This window comes from Amblyomma americanum, chromosome 4 (assembly GCF_052857255.1).
Source record: "Amblyomma americanum isolate KBUSLIRL-KWMA chromosome 4, ASM5285725v1, whole genome shotgun sequence".
NCBI lineage: Eukaryota > Metazoa > Arthropoda > Arachnida > Ixodida > Ixodidae > Amblyomma > Amblyomma americanum.
The window spans coordinates 78,250,969-78,272,060 of record NC_135500.1 but is presented as its reverse complement, the minus strand read 5'-3'; the positions used below and the strand labels follow the sequence as shown (position 1 = coordinate 78,272,060).

The 21,092-nt window shown below is 45.1% G+C and overlaps 1 protein-coding gene across 1 annotated transcript; it reads right to left on the bottom strand.

The window, feature by feature from the left end:
• Positions 1 to 18,075: 18,075 nt before the first annotated feature.
• Positions 18,076 to 19,689, bottom strand: LOC144130194 (uncharacterized). Its single transcript, XM_077664185.1, has 2 exons — positions 18,980 to 19,689; positions 18,076 to 18,414 (listed from the first exon to the last, which is right to left on the bottom strand). Exons 1-2 carry the CDS (start codon positions 19,265 to 19,267, stop codon positions 18,160 to 18,162), a joined length of 543 nt encoding a protein of 180 aa, XP_077520311.1. The 5' UTR covers positions 19,268 to 19,689; the 3' UTR covers positions 18,076 to 18,159.
• Between the last annotated feature and the right edge of the window lie 1,403 nt (positions 19,690 to 21,092).

The window sequence follows — 21,092 nt, the reverse complement described above, 5'->3', positions numbered from 1 at the left end:
GTAATAATACTAACAGCTAAGCGGCCGCCGCGGTGGCTCAGTAGTTATGGCACTCGGCTGTTGACCTGAAAAACGCAGGTTCGATGCCTGCCACGGCAGTCAAATTTTGATGGAGGCGAAATTCTAGAGGCCCGTGCACTGTGCGATGTCAGTGCACATTAACCCTAGGTGGTTGAAATTTCCGGAGCCCTTCACTGTGGCGCCCTTCATAGCCGGAGTCGCTTTGAGACTTTAAACCCCCTTAAAATAAGCTAAACTAAATTAACTAACAGCTAAGCAAAAAATGAGTTTGCCTTGTGTTTTTTCTAATGAAAACCTTAAGTCAAAACAAAGCTCCAAAGCCTGCTACCCAGCTTCGCTACAGGCACCACAACAAGAACAAATTCAGGCACAAGGACAGGACAGACCGCAGCCAAAAGCAGAATTACGTCTTGAAATCAGCAGCTTTATGGCAGAACGGTGAAAGGAGCAAGGTTTTCAGCTGCTAATGGGAAACTTTTCTTGCGTGAGTAATAACAACTGATGTAATGTTTTTCTTCCAAAAACTTCTGCCGCAAATTTTTTGTCATGCAATAAATGGGTTTAATGCAGGAGGTCTGAGTGAGGAACAGTAAATTATAAATAGTGTGGTAGACTGCACAAAAATTTTGCGTCTGCTTTTCTAGCACACACAGAAGCTCGGTCTGAGTTGATTTCTACATATTTTACAATTTTCTTTGACTAAGTCTTGCAGACTGTTGAACAAAAGGCATTCCGATACGGTCTTAGTTTTGGCGTTAGCACTACGGCATAGCATGTGCATTAGTGGACTTTGGTAAACTATTCTTAAGACATTAGTGATACCAAAAAGTCTGGAATGCTCGTTAAAATAGGGAGTTCTTAGGCCTTTTAAAACTAGCAGTTTTATAGCACGATTATTACCCTTGATCCTTATTGACCCAGCGGCCATTAGACCAGCCATTGCATTCCTTGAAGCATCTTGCACTTCTTGATCCCTTCAGTGGGCATCTCAGTGATGATTCTGGTTGGCAACATGTTCTTGGAGTATTTACCTCCATTTCTAAAAGCTGCCGCCTCGAAAGTGTGAAGGGAGGCATGATGAATCTTGAAAACTCTTCATGAAAAAGGAAGCTCCTTTCTGCCAGCACCTTGTTGCCTTCCTGAAGCACATCCAGGAGATCTTTGAAATGACAAAAACATTTAAAACGTTCAGTGGAATATACCTGTATGCAAGTGTGCAATGAAAAACATGCAAGCTATACAGTTTTAGGCATTTATTTACTTCACATGCTTGTTGAGCACCAAATAGTCTGCAAGTGATGCTTTGCTGCACAGTAACAATTCATTTTTGAAAAATTTGTCTCCGATGTAAGCTCTCCTATCTGCTGTACTATGAAAGGTGAAAAACAGCTTGACTATGTTGGCTGCTACTTTTTTTAAGTTATGTGCTACACTGAATTGAAGTGAAGTTTTTCATAACTGACTGACTCAGTATAAAAATAACTGTATAACATAACTATCGTGTGCTTATGTACTGCGAGAGAGTTGTGACCAGGTACTACAGCTATGAATTCAAGAGGTATTTCCGGCTTTCATGAAAAACTTAATGGCCTGAGCGCACGGTTTAAAGCGTCATCTTTTTTCGAAAGTGCTGTGTGTGGACGACCTCAAATCCCCGCAGACAAGACATGCCTTATTGCATTGGCCTACCTTGGTTCACAGAACTGAATGTTTTCCATTGCAGACAAGTTTGACGTGGCCGACTGATCGGTGAATGCGTGCGTGAAGAGCGTTGTGCAATTTCTGCACTCCATCAGGGGAAAAATTATACACTGGCCCATCAGTGGCAAGATGGCTGGCTTTTTAGCCAAAAGTTCTGGAAAAGGGCCACACAACGCTGTGGGATGTATTGATGAATCCCACATAGAAATTCTGAGGCCAGATGAATTGACGCAGTTATGCTATAACAGAAAGAAATGGCCATCGGTAATTTTCTAAGGCATTTGTGACCATGAAAACAAATTTCTTGACGTCTTTATTGGATTCCTGGGGTCAGTGCAGGATGCCCATGTTTTGAGGTAAAGCCGATTTTGTGGAAATGCTGCAGCTCTGTTACATATTGGGGGACAATGCATACCGACTAATGCCTTGGCTTCTGACCACGTATCGAGATAGTGGAGCCACCTTTCCATCGTGGAAAAAAAAGATTCAACATGCGACTCGGTCAACAGCGAATTGCTGTTGAGAACACATTTGGCTTCTTGAAACACCGTTTCAGAAGGCTGCAAAAAGCTGGAAAAAGGCTGAAAAGTGTTAAATGAACTGGCTTTCTTGTGAGTGTCACCCACCATAACACTGTTACAGTATACTAAGTTTGGGATTTCATGGTTCTCATCCATGAGGTTTTAAGAATTTCTACTACCTCGATGGAAAGAAACGTGAACAACCCGGTGCCAACACGCCCCGCTGTCGGAATTTATTTTCATCGTTCTTTTACCTGGGTGGTACAAAAAAGACTTTCCTAGAATGTATCATGGACAAATCTAGGGTCTTCTTGCTATCACTGAAGTAAAACCGCAGTGAAAAGAAACTGAAACAGCGGAGTGTGTTGGCGTCGGGTTCACGTTTCTTTCCATCGAGGTAGTACATCTCTTTGGTTAAAGGTGCGAAACACGTGCAGAGACACAAGGAAGGTAGGCGGGACTGAGCACTCAGTCCCGTCGAACTTTCTTGCGTCTTGTGTGTGCTTTGCGCCTTTAACCAAGGATGAACAATTACCAACTAGCCCAACAAGACAGTCTTTATTCTGCACCTCCTTTGAATTGGTCAGCATAGCTCCCAAAGCATACAAAGAGTTATGTCTTGCTATCCTGTTCCTAAGTTTTATTTCTTTACAAAGATGCTTTAAGGAGTCATAGAGACTGATCCTTGTTTCTTTTGTACCTGCTTAAGAGGTGGTGTTTTTTTTTTTTTGGTGCTAAGTAATTGAGTCTCATGAGTTGCCCAGGACTTATTGGCTCATCTTTTTCAAGACATTCATTTGCCAGGAATGTGCTAGTCAATTAATTCAATTATTTTTAAACATTATCCATAGCCCATTACAGTATAAAATTTGGCTGGCAGCAGTGAAATCTGCTAAGAGGGATTCAAGCTTTGTGTGGATGGAGGTGTGGTCATCCTTTACATAGAGGTAAACGCTTTTGAATCCTGCATGTGCTATGCTAGAACTAATAGACATGAATGAGCTCTGCGATAACGCAGTTATGGTGAGGAGTCACTTATTCTTGGAGTGACTACAGCGTCACTAATGACAGATGGTCTGTTAGTAAAAATTAAATCGAGGATAGGAACACCGTTTCTTCCCTGCCTTGTTGGTTCCGTAACAAATTGATACAGGTCATTCGCTAGTGTAAACTCAGAAAATCCTGCTGACAAGGCGCTTAGATTAGTCAATGCATTTGTTACTAATGTTATTATTACTAATTTATTTATTATTACTAATCATTACTAATTACAATGCATTTATTATTAATGACAACCTCATCTAAGCAACCTCGCAGGTCCAGTAATGACCTGTACTAGATTCCAAAGGGTGAGAAGGCCCATTTTGGCCAAGTGAGCGCTCTAGCACTGTACTTATGCCCGCCATTTCATTGAATGGAACTGTCATTTCACTATGCTATTATTGCGCAGCCTACAGTTTGTCTAATAGTCGTGCCCGCCCATTTTCTAATCACATCATAATTTCGTATCTGTCACGGATCTCCCTGGAGAACACTCGGATTGAAAAGAATGGACTAGGCGACAGGCGTATCCATACAGACATACATTTAATACACCCTATGTGACACAAACGCTAGCACGCAAACTTACAAAACTAACACAAAACTCAGACTATCAATACACACGACCCGGGAACACTACTACAAGCATCTACTATTAGCGTTCTACTGTTAGCGGTCGGCGTTCGTGCTCACAGTTGGTTCAGTGTGGATACGGCGTTGTATGGGTCCAGTAGCCGGCGTCAAGATGGCGTTCGACGTGCTGCGGTTGGTGTCGCTGGCTGCGTCGTGCAAGCTCCCGGACCAAGCGCCCATGGAGGTGATGTGGTGTTGTTGGCATTGGGGGCACCACCCGGATGGGTGGCAACACCGCTGGAGACACCCTGGGCATAGCAGGTGGTAGCGTCGCCCGTTGACTCCCCAGAACTGGCTCAGGAACTGCAGGAAGTCTACGATGCGAAGCCGTAGAACGCGAGCTCACCGGAGCAGCAGCCAGTGTCGCTCTCCTCCAGCCAAAGCGTCCCTGACCCGCCAGAGCCTCCACTTCTCTGTTCTTCCTCCCATGCGTCGCTCTTCCTCGCCCTTGGCTTTAGTCCACGTAATCCTTGTCATCGTCTTCTCCTTCTTCTCTTCTCCACCAATCATCTCTTCCCAGCTCACTGAATACTTCTTCATCTTCTTTAGTCTTCGGTTAATCCACGTCGTCCTCATCGCCATCCTCTTCTTCTTTTTTACACCTTTCTCGTTCATACTTTTATTTCAGACTCCCTATTATATGTGACAAGGGCCCCCTCTCTCAAGAGTTTTTCCATGAAAAACTACTCACATCATCTTCGTCTTCGAGCCTTTCAGCCAGCCAACTAACTTCTGTGGCGATTCTGGATCCAGCACACAACACACCGATGTACAGCACACACCAAAAGCACACCACTAACACTGCATACCAAACTGCATTTTCGGGATATCAACACACCATTGCCGTTGTCAGTACGGTGTCCTTAATGCGCATGTTAATGTCCACAACACACTCCCTTGGATAATCACATAACAACAACCACAAGATACATCCCAGATACCTAGCACAACAACAACAACCAGATACATCCCAGAGATACCTATAGAGCTGTTCAGTTGGCTCTACTTATGAAGTCCGCTCCAATGTTATCTCTGCCTTTAATATATTCCACCTGAAATGAGGATTCTTGCAAGGTCAAACTTCATCTCATGACTTTACTGTTCATTTTGGCCTTTGTTTAGTATTCAAGCAGCTGATGATCCGTTTGAATTCTGAAATGTCTCGCATAAAGATAAATGTGAAATTTCTTTATCGCCCACACCACCTCCAAGCATTCCTTTTCAACAGTGGAGTAGTTGCGTTCACTAGCCGATAATCTCTTACTTGCAAAAAATACCGGATGTAGCTCGCAATTCTCTTCTTGCAAAAGTACAGCTCCTAAAGCTCGGTCTGATGCATCAGTGCGAAGCACTAACTCTTTATCCAAATTCGGAGCAAGCAGAACGGGCGGTTTTGCCATATGCCATGTTAACATCACGAATGCGTTTTCTTGTTCAGCTGTCCAATTCAGCTTATTGCTTGCCCCCTTCTTAGTGAGTTCGACAAGCGGATCAGCTATGTGGGCATAATCGGGAATAAAGTCGCTGCAGTATCCCGTTAAACCCAAGCACAACTGTACTTCTTTCTTGGTCGTCGGTGTCTGGGTTTGCTGTATTCTGACCAAGATATCGTCTTTCGTCGCGATGTGGCCCATCCCCAGCTTGTGTCCAAGAAAAGAAATGGCTTCAAAGCCCACCTCACATATTGACGGTTTTATGGTCAACCTGGCTTGCTGAATTCTATCAAATAGTTTTTCCAGCGTAATTGCATGCTCTTCCCATGTATCTGTTGCCACAAGGATGTCATCAATATAGTGTTATACATTTTGGAGCCTATCCAAAATCTTCCTCATCAGCTTCTTGAATATTGCGGATACTGTCTTCAAACCAGAAGGCATGAATTTAAACTTGAATAAACCTGCCGAGCAAGAAAAGGCAGTCTTCTCTTTAGACGAATCTTTTTTGCCAATACCCTCTAGCTAATTCAAATTTAGAAAAAGCCTTTTGTGAGCCACCTTAGCGAACACCACGATCGCTCTTAGTATAGGTTCGGCATCAGGTACTATGATGTCATTTGGCCGACGAAAATCTACACACAGTCGGTTAGTACTATCGGGTTATTTGACAACCACGAGAGGCACATTGTATGCAGACCATGACCGGTCAATCACACCAAGCTCCAACATATCCCGCACCTCATTTTCAATTGATTCTTGAACTACTAAAGGTAGTTGGTATTGTTTCACGCTGATTGATCTATCTGTAGCTAGATCTAGTTTGCAACATATGACATCCGTTTTGCCTGGCACATCTGAAAACACATCTCCCTTGCTTTGGAGTAGGGCCTTTATCTGTGATTTTCTGTCTCCATTTAGATTGGGGTTTATTAACACCTTATCCCATCCTACAGTTTTCTTCCCACTGCACGTGGGCACCTCGGCAACATCATCTGTCTCCTCTGCCACTACTGAGTATGCTGCCTTGGGGGTGCACCATATGGGAACTCTTTCTTCTTACTTTTTCAACATGTTTGCATGGAAAACCTTCTTGGTGTTATTTATCAATAACTCATAATCCATGTTATTTTTCTTCTGCGTCACAAGGTAAGGGCCCTTCCACTGCATCAGTAACTTATTATGATCCATGGGTAGCAGGATGAGAACCTTGTTGCCCGGATTCAGATTCCTGTGAGCGGCTTTGTTTATATAGTAGCCTTTATAGCGTTCATGCGCCCTTTCCAGGCCTTGATGTGCAAGTCTGCTTGTTTCTTCCAACTTGTCCCGCAACTCAAGAACGTATGTGTATGTTGTCTTTAGGTCTGACGCAATCTCTTTATTGGCCGACAGTTTCTTGAGTATTGTAAGTGGATCTCTAACAGTTCTCCCATACAACATCTCGAAAGGCGAGATGTATTATGCTAGTGGCACTATGTTACTGGCATCAGGGGAAGTCTTCGAAAACACTTAGGTCGTCTTTTCTCTGTTCTTCTCGTCCATTCATTTTTTGTGAATGCGAAGCATCGTCGGAACACGTTCACAATATAAGCAAACATGTCCACCGTGCTTGAGAATTAAATCACACTTTTTGTGTCGCCACTGACCAGTGATATCAACAAATGCACTTTCGGTCCGGATATCAGGGAAGGCTTCAATGTTGGATCCGCCAAGACACAAACGTGTTTCACTGTCGCGAGCTAGTAAAGACTCGATATCTTCTATGCAGCTCACCTTGCACGGAAATTCACAGGAGCGAAGTGCTACTTTTTCCAGCAGCGCAACTGTCACATTCAAGTCACTGTCAGTGGAAACCTTTTTCCTTGTTATGGCGCGGCTTGAAGTATTTGTAGCCCTCGTCACCTGCAGCACTGTTTTGAAGCGGAGTTGTTGGCTTCAGGAGATGCATCTCTGCGTGCACAACTGTTTTACGCCATCAAGGTAAATTTTATGTCATGCCCACGCATTTCTGGGGAGCGCTAGGCTACCATATTTACACGATTGTAAGTCAACTCGAATGTAAGTCGACCGCCCCAAATCACATTTCAGAAAAATAAAAAAAACTTCCGAGGTTGTATAAGCTTGGCCTTGAATAGTTGAACGCGATAGCATTATCCAGCGGCCGCCGTTTATCGCCAGCCGCTATCGGCTGCCGTGGGCACATTCCAGAGCGAAAATGTATTAGTCACTGGCCTACTCGTCCACACTTGCGCCATCGTCCTCACTAGCTCTGCCGTCGTGATCGCTGCTGCGGTCCCACAGCACGTCGTTCTAACGTCGCCGTCCAGCGAAATTCTGCATTTCGCAAACAGCCACATCATGACATCGCGTGGAACAGCTGAAAATTTTCCTCGCTGCAGCTGCCACACCTGTATCACCCGTTGCGAATGTTGAACTTGCGGCCCGGCGCACACGTTCGTTTCTTCGACGTGAAAAATGTCAGCCATCTTGTAGCCGTGAACGAGCGCTGGTCGCTTGCCGGACCTGGTGCACAAATGATGACTGATGAAGCACTACGTTAAAACTACATTAAATACTTGTGAAACACGGCCGGCAGTAGTCAAATGTGCCAGAGCCAAAGAGAAACTACGCTTGAATGGCGCCGGCTCTTCCGTCGGCTACCGACACTCCCCAGCACTGCTGCCGTTCCGAGTGGGGGTGCCGTCTCGATTGTAACAGCGGGCCTTCCATCAACTATCAACGCTCTCTTGAGCGTTGAGCGCGCATTTGAAAGTAAAAAGAAAGCTTGTTGGACACTTGAGCTTCCCGTAGAATGCGATAGCGTTATCGGGCCGCTGCCGCTTATCAGCAACCGCAGTTAGCAGCCACGTGTGGAGAGTGTGGGGTGCCAGTTTTGCTCTTTATCGATAGCAGCCATCGGCTGCCGCTCGCACGAGGAGGGGATGCCAGCTTTGCACATTGACATAGCAGCTGCTCAAGGCCAGCACCAAGAGCGATGCGATGGAGCCATGCAGCAAAAATGCAACCACGCTGTAGCATGCCTGATATCTCATTTGTCTCGCCTTTACTTATAGTGCAATGTTTTCGTTTCAATTGTAAGTCGACCCCCCACTTCGGATTTCAAATTTTAAAAAATAGGGCGACTTACAATCGTGTAAATACAGTATCTGCCTTGTCGAAAATTGCAGAGAACACGCTTGAAGGAAGCACCTCTCGATCAGTAACGTCCTCACTAGATTGTGGCGGCTCCAGCTCGAACGGCGTGTCAGAACCTTCGGTGTCATTTGGAGAACCAGCGGAGTTTGACGTCACACGGCGCTTTTTAGCAGCTGCTGGTGGTTGGCGGCTGACTGGTTCTTTATTTTTCCCCCCAGTTTCAACATGTAGCTGGGACAGCGGGGGAATATCGTTGGTACTGCATCTTTCGCCAAGGCTGCTCATCGCGGCGCGCTAACCAGTACTTGCCCTTTATAAACGGCATTCAAAGTTTTAGTGATGTACTTAGGCTCAAAATTTTTCTCATAGACATAGTCTGTTGATTGTAGAGCGCGGTTCTTGCGTGGAATTGCCTGACGCCACACCTTAAGGTGATCTTCTTCCTTGGGAGCCGCAAACAGCGATACCTTTTCAACACATGTCCGGTAGCCAGAGTTGCACCGGGGCACAAAGCATTTTTTTCCCATTTCAGGGGCCTTCAGGTCAACGATGTGACAAGATGCATGAGCAGACTTTCCTTCCATGCCAAACCACCACCAGAGCAGTAAAAATCGTGAGAAGAAAAGTCAAACACACACGTAAAAGCAAGCGAAAACAAGCACGTTTTGTTCACAAACAGAGCTCACCGAGTCAAGCGCTGAGGATGAATGGATGGATAGATAAGGCTGAACCCTTTGAATCAAGCGGTGGTTCACCTAGCCGTGACTTGTGAAATTTTACTCTGGTCTTGATTTTAGCCACCAATCAGATAACCTCCGCTTGGCTACTTCTACCCGCTTAAAATCTACTTTTCCTTCACTGTCCTTAAACCCCAATGCTTTGGCTAAATCAGCCCTGCTGCTTTCCACTGTAGGGTGAAGCTCTTTACAGAAAAGTATCAAGTGCTCAGCCGTTTCCTCCTCCTCTCCGCACGCAATGCACGATGTGTCTACCTCGTGGTACCCGACTCTATATGTCATAGTCCGCAAAACTCCCATCGTGGCCTCAAATAACAGAGCTTCCCCTACAGTTATCATGGATATTTTCTTTGGCAATTTTTTGTTTAACACTTTCCTGCCCATGGGAAAAGTAGTGGTTTTTGGGTGGTATAGGAAATATTTTTGTTCCTTCAACAAAACATGCTTGATACTCAAGGAAATAGTATCATTGTTGAGAAGAGGAAATTGTCTTTTTAATGGTGTTAGTCTCAATGAACATGTTAATTGGAGAAAATTTTGAAAAACAAAATTGCACAAAAATTTCAAACAACACTGGACAAAATATACAAAAACATCAACATTTTTTTACACACACAAAATATAAAAAAATTTCAGTATATACATTTTGTTGAGGATACATCTGTACAATGTTTCACAAAATTTCAGCTTTCTATGTCCAGAACTTATTGAGGCGGAAAAAAAAACGTTAGGCATGGTGCGTGTCATGCCAACGGGCAAAACAGTTTCTCGACGTAGTGAAACACAAATTGATAGCACAGGTCTCACAGAAGACATTTGTTTTCTGTTCAACTTTTCTGTCTTCATAGCACAACTTACAGTTCCTATAACGCTCCATTTTTTTTGGCTTGTGCTGAAGACCTTGGGGTGCACCACCTGGTGGAACAACTGGAGGAACGGCGGGGTTTACAGAAGGTCGCTCATCAAATCCCAGCAGCTGCTCAGTCAGTTCTAGTCTGAAGGCGAACTGGTCGAAGCGCGAGATTCTTGACAGTTCTGCCACCTCTGGATGCTGTCGGCGGTGCTCATCAAACAGTATAAAACTGTTGACTACAGCAATGTCTATACAATGGAAGAACAGGGTCTTCCACCAGCGCACGCACTTCATGAGGACGTTGTAGGATCCGATAAGCTGGTCAGATTTGTCGACTCCCAGCATGCCCACATTGTAGTCGTCTATGAGTTGCGGCTTTCTGATTGAGACTTCGGTCCATTTGTTCTCGACTTTTTTTCTTCGCTTCGCAATAACATAGTCGTTAGCGGTGTGGGCTGTCGACATCATGTGGACAACCCGCTTATCCTTCCATTGCAGATACAATACGTCCTTGTCCCGCAGCCATCGAACATCTCCTCTTCCTGCTTTTTTTTCCCATTTTGTGTCCTTTAGTTCGCTGGGAAAACCGCGGCGGTCTTTTCGGGTCGTTCCGCAAGCTAGTGTCTTGAATTCCAGTAGATGGATGAACAAAGATGTTGATGTGTAAAAGTTGTCCAAAAAAATTAAGTATCCCTGATCAAGGTAGTTCTCACACAGCCGCGTCACAACATCAAATGCCAAACCACGTGCACTGGGCGCTTCTCGCTTTCCGGTATACACATTGAATTGAACCGTGTAGCCAGTTTTTGAATCAGCCAGAACCCACAATTTATACCCCCATTTTATTACTTTATCCCTCATATACTGCCGAATTCCAGAACGACCTTTCGACTTCACCATCCTCTCGTCAACGGACAGGTACCGATGCGGCTGAAAGAACTGCGGAGACGAAACGTTCATGTGTTTTAGCAGAGAAGATACGCGGTGAAGCTTCCCGTGGGTTGCGGCAGTGGTCTTCTCTGGGTCCGTCACACTCAAGAATGCCAGTAATGCCTTGAATCGCCTTCTCGGCATCACTTTCGGTGGTACAAGGCCTGCGAACAATCTCCCCGTGTTCCAATATGAGTGCAGACGTGGGACTTGCACGATACCCATGTAGATTAGCAGTCCGATGAATTTCTGCATTTCATCCGGTGTCACTTCTCTCCAGGACCCATCTCTCTCACCGTAAGTTGGTTTTTCAAGAATATGCATCCAGGCATATTTATTTGTATTGTCGCATATCTCTCGGATGATTTCACCAGTGAAAAAAAGAAAAAAGAAATCAACGGCTCTGGAGAACCGCCTAGCGCCACTCCGGAGCGCGATGCCGAGGTCGAGGCCTGGCCGTCGTGCAGGAGAAAACACGACACCCTGCGCAGCCGCCGGCAAATGGTCCCTCCCGAAAGACGTTGCCACCCTGCAGATAAGAAATCTGACCTTCAGCACACGGAGGATATCTACAGATCAGCGTGGGAGCGCAGCGAAACGATTCAGAGAAACCGAAACTTACCGACGGATGCCTGCGGCCGTTCCGGGCTGGATCAACGCACTTTCGCTTTCAGTACTAAAATCCGACGAACTGAAGTTGTCCTCCGAGTCGCTGCTGCTTTCATCTTCAAAAACATCGCTCGCAGATGCATCGGGATCGATGGAAGCGCGACGTTTGCGCGGAGCAGAAGCGCGCGATGTCGACGCCATCACGGACACAACGAGGGAGCGTCACCTAACTTCGAAGTGTCGTTTAAAACCCCCGCGCGGCGAAAACGTGAAACAAAAAACCGAAACTGAAAGAATAGTTCCTTTATTACTTACTAGATGGCGCAGCATGTCCGTAAACGCTTCGAAAGCGCGTAAATACGAACTTGCAACCATCGATAGCGGGCTATCGATGGGCATAGGCGTGGGCAGGAAAGAGTTAAAGATCCTGTATATTCCCAGTGCCGATTTCGTAAGCATCCCTGTTTTCCACACAGCTCTTTCTGTTTCTTTAACCTTTTTCTTAACCGATAATTGCTGATTTGCCCCCTACTACTGTCCAGATATTTGCTGGTCAATTTTCCTGTTCGCTTTCTCAATTTCGTATCAACGCCTCCTCGGCGGTACTGCCACGTGGTGGCAGGCGAGAGAAGCGGGGACCAGTTTTTTTCCCGTCGCACTGTGTGGCAGGCTTGGCGTGTTCTTTCACCTGAAATATTTCTTACACCGTGGTCTTGGCGTTCAACGCTGGATAGTCCCTGCATGGATGCCAGTCACCGGGATCCTGCTTGGGCACTAGATGCAGCTGGGGAGCCCACACGCTGGTCGACGGGCGTGTAATGCCGAGCTCCAGCATTTGCTCAAACTCCCATTTGGCAATAGCCAGACTGTGCCAAAATAGGTGGCTTGGGCGAGTGGCGACTGGTGGGCTACGGGGGAAGATGTGTTGGGTCACCACCATATGCTTAGGCAGCTGAGTAAGGCTGCATGGCTTGGTCAACTCTGGAAAGTCCCCCAGGATTTTCTAGGATGGCGAGAAAGTTATACACATGGTCAGAGGCCTTGGAAGTTATTGTAATTGTTACGGAAAAGTAGCAAGTACAGTTATTGCAGGAAAATTTTTTCTTGGACCTCCTATTCGAACTTCAAAAACATAAGTACATACTGAACTCTTGCCCCAAACGTGCAGTTCTTACTGCAAGCATAATATGAAGGAAGCCAACAGCCGTCTAAAGCCAGGAAAAAAAAGGCGAATGTTTCAATTTTTTTGGTTTGTGGGGTTGACAATTGGGATAGTAACTATAATTATATTATGCCTTAAAAATAAGTGGAAATATTCTTGAGTGATAACATTATGATACTTAATTTCCCATTTATAAGCTCTGCAAACAAAAAAGCAAGCAACATTCCCCTATGCTTGCCTGGTCTCCGAAAGCGGCTGGCTTTCTTATTTGCCCCATAACGAGCCCCTCATTTCTCTATCCTTGTCCGCTCTGCAGGCTTAATCTCCTATTTTTACTGGAGGTCATGCGCACATGCGCATGCACCAAACAAACGGGTCACAGGTTTTCGCATTTTCCAAGCTTTTGACAGGAAAACTGCCAATAATATACTACTAATATTGTGAGGGTCAGATATGCGAGGCGCAACACAAAATATCTTACCACTTCTGCGCTCGCTGCATTGCCTTCGTACTGCCCGTTGATTGAGCGGTGAGTCGGCATTCCCACACCATCTAAGAATCGCAGGGTCCTAAAAAATCTCCACTTCCCAGTGTACGCCTCGTCGGCTGCCTGGCCACTTTTTGTGGCGAGCATTTTTTTCTTCTCTTGGCGGTATGTGCGCCTTTTATTATTAAAAAAGGTCTTCAATGATTCTGCGTGAAATGAAAGAACAATCATTATCTATATCAAACAAATGTACACCGGACTTTCACACAGTGCACTGTGTGTCAATCATGCTGCGTGTTTTTTTTTCCGCAGCAGTTACTTTATCGTCACATCGTGAAATATGACAAAATAAATAAGGCTACAAGAAAACACGAAAAAACAATAGGCGAGGTGCATTTCAGAATTTACAAAATATCACATACCTGTATGGTAGGGAGCGTAGGCTGGCCATTGTTCAGTCATTTGTTCAGCTATTTTATCCCACAACGCCTGCTTCAACTCGGTGTTAGAATAATCATTGCGGGCAATGTCCCAAAGCGTTCTGAGCCCCTTGCCAGACCTGGTCGGCGCCTTGCCAGGCTTGTGGGTTGCACCTTTATCTTCTGGCCTCGCCGCCTGTCTGGTTTTGTTGCGGCCTTTACGGTTAGCATAACTCCATATGCGCCACTGCTTGTATTCACGCTGCCGAGCTGTGCATTCACGGTATCAAGTAAAGCAGCGTATGACGAGTTTCCCTCAGCGAGTCTGTGTAGACGTCGCAGGTGTTGCTCCAGGGTCCTGTATTTTTCTTCGAGATCCTGCAAAAGGTTAATGAAGTCGGATTTTAATACATCACCAGTTATGGCAGCTGGAACACTAAGTGGCTAGGAGTGTAATTATTAGACCTTGCTGAAGGCTATTTTCGGCATGCAATACAAGGTATCTTGCATCATGGTTGTGCTGTTTTGCCTACAAGATTTTTTTTTTTTCACTTTTGATGGAAGTAAATAGAATGAAAGGTTCTGCTGTACCTCTGGCTTTAAACCTGGCTCAGGACTTGTCTCATCCGACGTATCCATTGGTTGATCACAGCAACTGGGGCCTTGGTGGTGTTCTAGGTCTTGCAGACTGGCAGAAGAAGACACAGAAGTGCCTGCAAGTGCATCACTTTGTAGACCTCCCGTCATGGGCATAAAAAACTCCAGTGGTGGGCATCTCTCACCCAGTGCCAGCTGACCCAGCTGGACACAGTCAGCAGGTGTTAGCTGTGGGTTGTTAGGAAAGGGCCCTCCAAAGGCCCTCTGTACAAGTGCCTGGTGTTTGCAGAAGGCCCCTTGACTCCCTGCCCAGCAGCTACACACCCCAATGTCGGCATGTACTTCATACATCCCAGTCCCAGCTGAGTTCGGGACGCTGTAACCTTCATCATGGTTTATTTATTATTTATTTATTTATTTAGAACATACTGCAGGCCTACAGTAGGCCCTAGCAGGAGAGGCGAGTACATAATATATGCAAAAAGAACAGGTTTAGCAAAATTGAAAAAATGTTAAATACAAGTTGTAACACAAAATACAGCAATAAATACAAGGCTCAGATGCAAAATACACGATAGATTCGATAGCCATGTCTGGGACCTTGTCTAAGAGACGGTCTATGTTGTTTCGATGCGCTGATTCTCTGCTGTGCGCATGGCGAAGAATTCTTGCCTCAAATTACTTCTCCCATGCTGTTGTTATATATTCCACCAAGGCTACTGCGTTGTATGCTTTTGTTCTGCACAGGACAGTGTCCTTCAGAATTCTAATCGATGCCTCGCTGTAGTTGTTTGTGTTCTGTCCTCTTGTAACAATGCCTGCCCGGTACATAGCCACCCATTCCTCCTCGGTCTTCAAAAGCGAGTCGACTCTTTGCACGTAGCCTTGGTGAGGCAGTGAGCGAAGAGCTGCTTTTGCTTCTTCAAGTTCTTCCTTGGTCTTTGAATACAGGACCTGTGACATAAATGAGAATAGGAGTGTATTAACCATGCTTAATGAACGTAGTGATGCACAATCGTTTCTTTTTTTTTTTGCCTCACTCATGCATGAGGAGGTACTTTGTCACAGAAAAAGGTTTTTTAAAAAAAAGGAAGAGCTAAACTCAAATTCTGCACTTCTTTCTGAAACCATTTTTATTAGGAGCTCGTAATTCAGTTCCAGATCAGTCATTATGATTTCGTTTCTGATTGAGTATTTCCAGCTGCTTTCGTTGTTTTGTAAAGGTTTACACACACACGCACGTGCACACACACACACACGCATGCGCGCACGCGCACACACACACACACACACACACACACACACACACACACACACACACACACACACACACACACACACACACACACACACACACTGCCTGGAGTGCCCACACTGGCACATTGTTGTTTTAGGGAAAACTGCACAACAAAAAACACAGAATGCATTATAATGAACAGGTGATATCATGTCCAAAGCTGTTAACACAAGCCATGCATTTTATGAGCAAATAAGGTAGTAGAAAAAAAAGTGAGCCAGTGCAGTAAAAGGAAAGTGAAAGAAGTACTGTCTTAATATTAATCTGTGGCATAACTAAACCTGTTTCTGAGCAAACACCCGTTAAAAGGGTGGGTAACTAAGCTTGTTGCATACTTTATGGTGGCTCCAACACATTTCGTGGAGTGAGGACAAAGAAAACAGCAAAAATTCAGGGGGTACTTTGTTGACCTAAAGTGTGGTGAGGGCTTTAGCAAGGTGTTGCTGCTTGTGTCACTGATGTGTGGCTAAAATGTTGATTAAGTACACAATTGTTTGTGAATCTTAAATGCTGGAGACACTGGAGGATGTTTGGGAGGCATCTGTCTGATTAGATGCCTTTCCACAAACACTCTCCAGCATCCTTATGGTGGACAAAAATTACAGTGGGACTAGAAAAAGAATGAAAAATAAAGTGACCCTGCCCATTCCACTAGGTATAACGGGCTGCCTTATGCTAGACAAAAATTATTGTTGGACTATAAAAAGAATAAAAATAAATTGTCCCTGCCCATGCCACTACGTATAACAGGCTTGCCTTACAGTAGACATATATTTGTGTGGGCAAAGAAAAAGATAGAAAAATAAAGTTGCCCAGCCCGCGCCTTACAGCAGACAAGGAGAACTACATATGCATTGGCAGGAAGTAGCGTAGTCGTTAGTACGCTTGGCTGCGGAGTGGAAGGATGCTGGTTCGAATTTCGCTGTGCACAAGGATTTTTTTTCTTATCCAGTTGACGTCATTTGATTGACAGCTATAGTGTGACAGATTTTGCGGACGGACGAACAACGGTGAGCCATTAAAGGCTTTCGCCTTAATAGACAGATGTGGGCGAAGGTGCTGAAGCAGCACCTTTGTCCACGCATGTCTGTGCATTCCTTTCTTTGTCCTTATTCTACCCATTCTGCCGTAACCATCCTGAAGAGGAAATCTCATGGTAAGTGCAGCACACATCAGCTACAGTTTGGTAGCACTTCAAACATTGCTAGCAAGATCGTTTGTAAATACATCGGAGGCCTGAAATGGACACCCAAGGCCACACACACACTTGTTGAACTTGTGCAGTTGTAAGCTGCACAGTGCTTCCTTCCCACTAGATATGCTTCAATCCGTGTGAAGAGGGTAGTAGGAATGTTTGCTATTCAGAGTTTTTGCAATACCTATTAAGTGTTGAGCTTCTAAATTGGAAGCCTTTTGAGAAGCCAGAGAAATGCAGTCTACCGAAAAAAGAATGCTGAGATGAATTCTATGAGTTGTGTTTCACACAATAAGCCTGACTTAACTCCATGTTGCTTTTAGTGGGAAAAAAAACCACTTGTTTTGTAGATTTCATCATAATCATCAATCTGACTATGCCCACCTTCAGGACAAACGCCTCTCCCATGGCCCCTTATCCCTGCAGACTTCTTAGTATCATTCACCCACCTGGCTTTATGCTGCCCCCGGGTACGCTTGCCTTCTCTTGGAATCCAGTCCATTACACTTAACGACCATCGGCTATTTTGACCTCACATTACATGCCGTGCCCAAGTTCATCACTTTTTGATTTTAACTAAGATGTTGTTAACCTGTGTTGACATGTTATATATATTGGTCGCAGCCGAATACAGCGGTGTGCTGTATACATAAAAATGTCTAATGCATTGTTTGAAAGAGGAAAACACGCAAGCGAAAATCGGGTATCTATAGTCCTTTAAGGTGTCCGCTGACCCTGGAAGCCAGTTATATGCCTTTTTTGTCCCGAAATTCAATGGAGTGCTTAGACTGCGAATAAGGCAACACTGGGAACTAGACTGCTTGCTTTGTGCAAACAGATCCTGGAGTCCGTGAAGTGTGCCGGGAATGGGATCGAACTGAACATTGGAAGCAGAAGAAGGCAGAGTGTTCATGTGAGCATATAAGCACCAGAACAGGCCTGTAAGACGCCCAAGTGGGCAGGCGCTTGTGAAACGTCAAATTGGGCCTGCCACTCCAGACCTTTCAGCTGCTAACGCCAATCAGCTTTCACTGATTAATGCATTAGGCTGGTGAGCTGAGGTATAATAATTCTCTTGCATTAGTGCAAGCAGTGCATTCTGGCTCAGACTGGGCAGAACCCAGTGTCTACATCACTGCATTTAGTATTTAACCATCATTAAATATTACATCAATTTCCTACCAAATAAATATTAATCTTATAGGCTCAGATGTGGTGCGGGAAAAATGAAAACCTGGACAATTCGGTAAACGTTCATATTGTTTGAGCACCATGCCAAAACATAAGACCTTGATCTTGTTTAGTTTTTTCTGTGTAATGTGTACCACGCAAGCAGTATGATAGCTTAGATGTAGTGCTTCCATCATTTAAATTTTCTTACACAGCATTTGGTCTATTTTTTGTGTAGTACTCAGCGAGCAGTAAGTTGGCACTACCTTTTGGAAGGCTGCCATGAAGCGGCGTCGGTCATCTTTGTCCACCTTATGGTGTGAAGAGGTGATCCACCTCCACTCTGCCTGCAGGATATGAAAATGGCACAACAGCTGTTGTGCCGAGGGCCAGACGTCACGCAGGGCGTCCTTCTCAGGCCGAGAAGAATCTGACATGAATGCAGCAGGTGCCTGCAACAGCAGTTGACATACGCCAAAAAGATAAGCATTCTTTGCTGCATTAAGGGAAAGTGCATGTGTACTGTGTTTGTTGAGGGTGTTTAGACAGTTATTTTTATCTGTTAATGCAGTGAATGAAAGCTATGAAGTAACCTTTAAAACATTACCATGCTTTTGTACTCATGGGTAGTAAAGGCTTAACCACATGTCAAGCAGTATTACCCATATGTGAAGTTTACCTTTGCAAAAGTAAGGCGGGCAGTGCGTGTACGTGCTTTACCATGGTGAGACTTTCTTTTCCCGATACCAGCTTCACAGGGAAAACTGACGTTAAGAAACGAAATTTGTTGAAAACAAAGGAAGTGGTTTTCATTTAAAAGTATGGTTTCTAAACATCTTGAAGCAAGCATGCCACTTTCAACAACAGTGCACAAGCACCTCACTTCCAACAACAGTATGTCAGATGCTGGTGACGTCATTTGATTTTCCTTGAAAAATAAGCAACATAATCTACAGCTGTCACCCGTTAAATACTGTCGCTATTTTCCAGCTCCTGCATTAGTTCAGAAACCCTTACCTCTCTGTTTCCAAAGCATGTTGGGTAGCAATGCTTCAGCAGCTGGAAAGCCAAACTGTAGCCCTCCCTACTCTGTGAGCTGTGTATTAGCACCGCTATTGGCACTGCACCAGCTTTTGTGGCGCTCAACAGCACTGTGACTGTGCTCCTTGTAGTGTCGCAGGAAGCCGTCGAGTCAACAAAGATGAGTTCTTGAGCTGACTCCAGGCTCTGGGCACGCCGCATAATGGGTGTGACCACGAGTGCCGCCCAGCAGTCATCTGCCTTACTGCTGGTGTAGACATACATTGCACTCACTGTAGCAGCAGGCTTCTTGCAACAAAGTGCCGTCCATCAGTGTACTGGTAGCACACCACTCGCTAGGCATTCCTAGATGTAATGTGCTTTTCATTGGAGCCACAGCACATGGTGCTTTGGAGCTAGCCACTGCCTAATATAAGAAGTTTAATCCTGCCACCAGTACACTATAAATATTCTAATCACAGTGCATATGAAGGTACAGTTAGTTTCCACAATGCCTTCGGCAGTGAAGCGAGCGCAGCATGCCAGCCGAGAGTTGCTGCTAAACTCCACAGCAGCGACCTACTGGGCTGCAGAGCAGCTGCACTATTAAGTTCATGCTTCATCCTGTATAGAAAGTTCCTGTCACTGCATGTGGTGCGCTTATTTCTCTGTACGAGCAGCAGCAAGGACACCAACTTGGCATGCTGCATAGGTTTCAAACATATTACAGTGAAATTTTAGGAATGATATTGCATACCTTGGGCTGCATATTGTGGCATCTTTTCCTGCAGCTTGACCAGTGGACTCCCGCATGGTCCATACTTGTCGGTCCGCCAATGTTCGTGCATGTAGTACGCGGTCCTTTTAGTAGGATTCACAAAACCACTTGCTAGAAGTTGTGGCCCATCTGGCTGCACAGCGAGGAGACTCTCATGGTGGTTTATAGCCTGAGAGGGTGTCATTCCCGCTTCAAAGTAGGAAATAAATGTGGCCTTTGTTTCGGGGCTGGTGCGAAGCATTCTGAGTGAATCAGCTGACTCGGTACTATGATTGTGGCTTGATGTCAACCGAATTACAGCAGGCAGAGGGACTGCCCTGCAGAGGAACTGGTCATTCTTCTTTCTATTCCGATTCAGTTTTTTGATTTTGATATGCAGTTTTGCAGGGCAGCCAGTGCTTCTCTGAGAAAAAATCTTGTTCCTGTGGTGGTGCTTACAGCACCATACCTTATGGAAGACCATCCTGCAAAAAACAGAATTGCCTTAGGGATTTCACAGCTCAAATCACAATAATTACAAATTTGGCATATTGTATGTACAGTCGCGAGTAAAAAGATTAGCACACATGAGGGAACACCGGAGTGCCGGAATGACAACGCGTGGCGCTGCGGGGGATGAGTAAACTGATAACAAGAGTGCCGGACCGTTCCCACTCTACAGTATTAAAGGGGTTTAACGGACTGTCACGGCCCAGCAAAATTTATTTTTCTGTCTCACCCCTTTTTTTTTAGCTAATGCAGCCTTGCTCCCGAAGGCAACTGGTGAAGAATATAATATTTTTTTTTCTTGTGTGGCAGTTACTTTTGCGAGCAGCCTCAGCCGCACTGCGCTTGGTAACAGCTTGAGCAGCTCTGCATCCAGGAGCCTCCATGGCCTCCCAAGGGAGATTTGAATATAATTGAAAATATATCAGGTTTAATGAAAAAGCGACTTGCTAAAAGGCAGCTGCTTAAGTCATCGCCACATATCCTTTGGGCGGCAGTTCGAGGGGAATGGAGCAGGCTCCAGCCTCTTCCTGACCTTGCAAGCAGCCTGCTTGACTCCTTCCCTGAGCGCCTTCAAAGCGTTGTGAGGGTCGGTGGGACCTATGCAAGCCATTAGTGCAACGACGCGTTTACTCTCGCATCACGACAGCGAGCTGGATCTCCTCCTTACTTCTTTTCTGAAATTGATGGCATAGTGCTCCTGTTAATATTGTTACTACAGTTTCCTAGCAAAGTGACTTGTGTGTATTAGTTGCACCGGGAAAATAAACTCTATCTCTTTTTCGAGCTTGTGTAATACTGGCTAAGAGCAGCACTATCATCTATTGTTCCCGCGAGTTTCTTTTG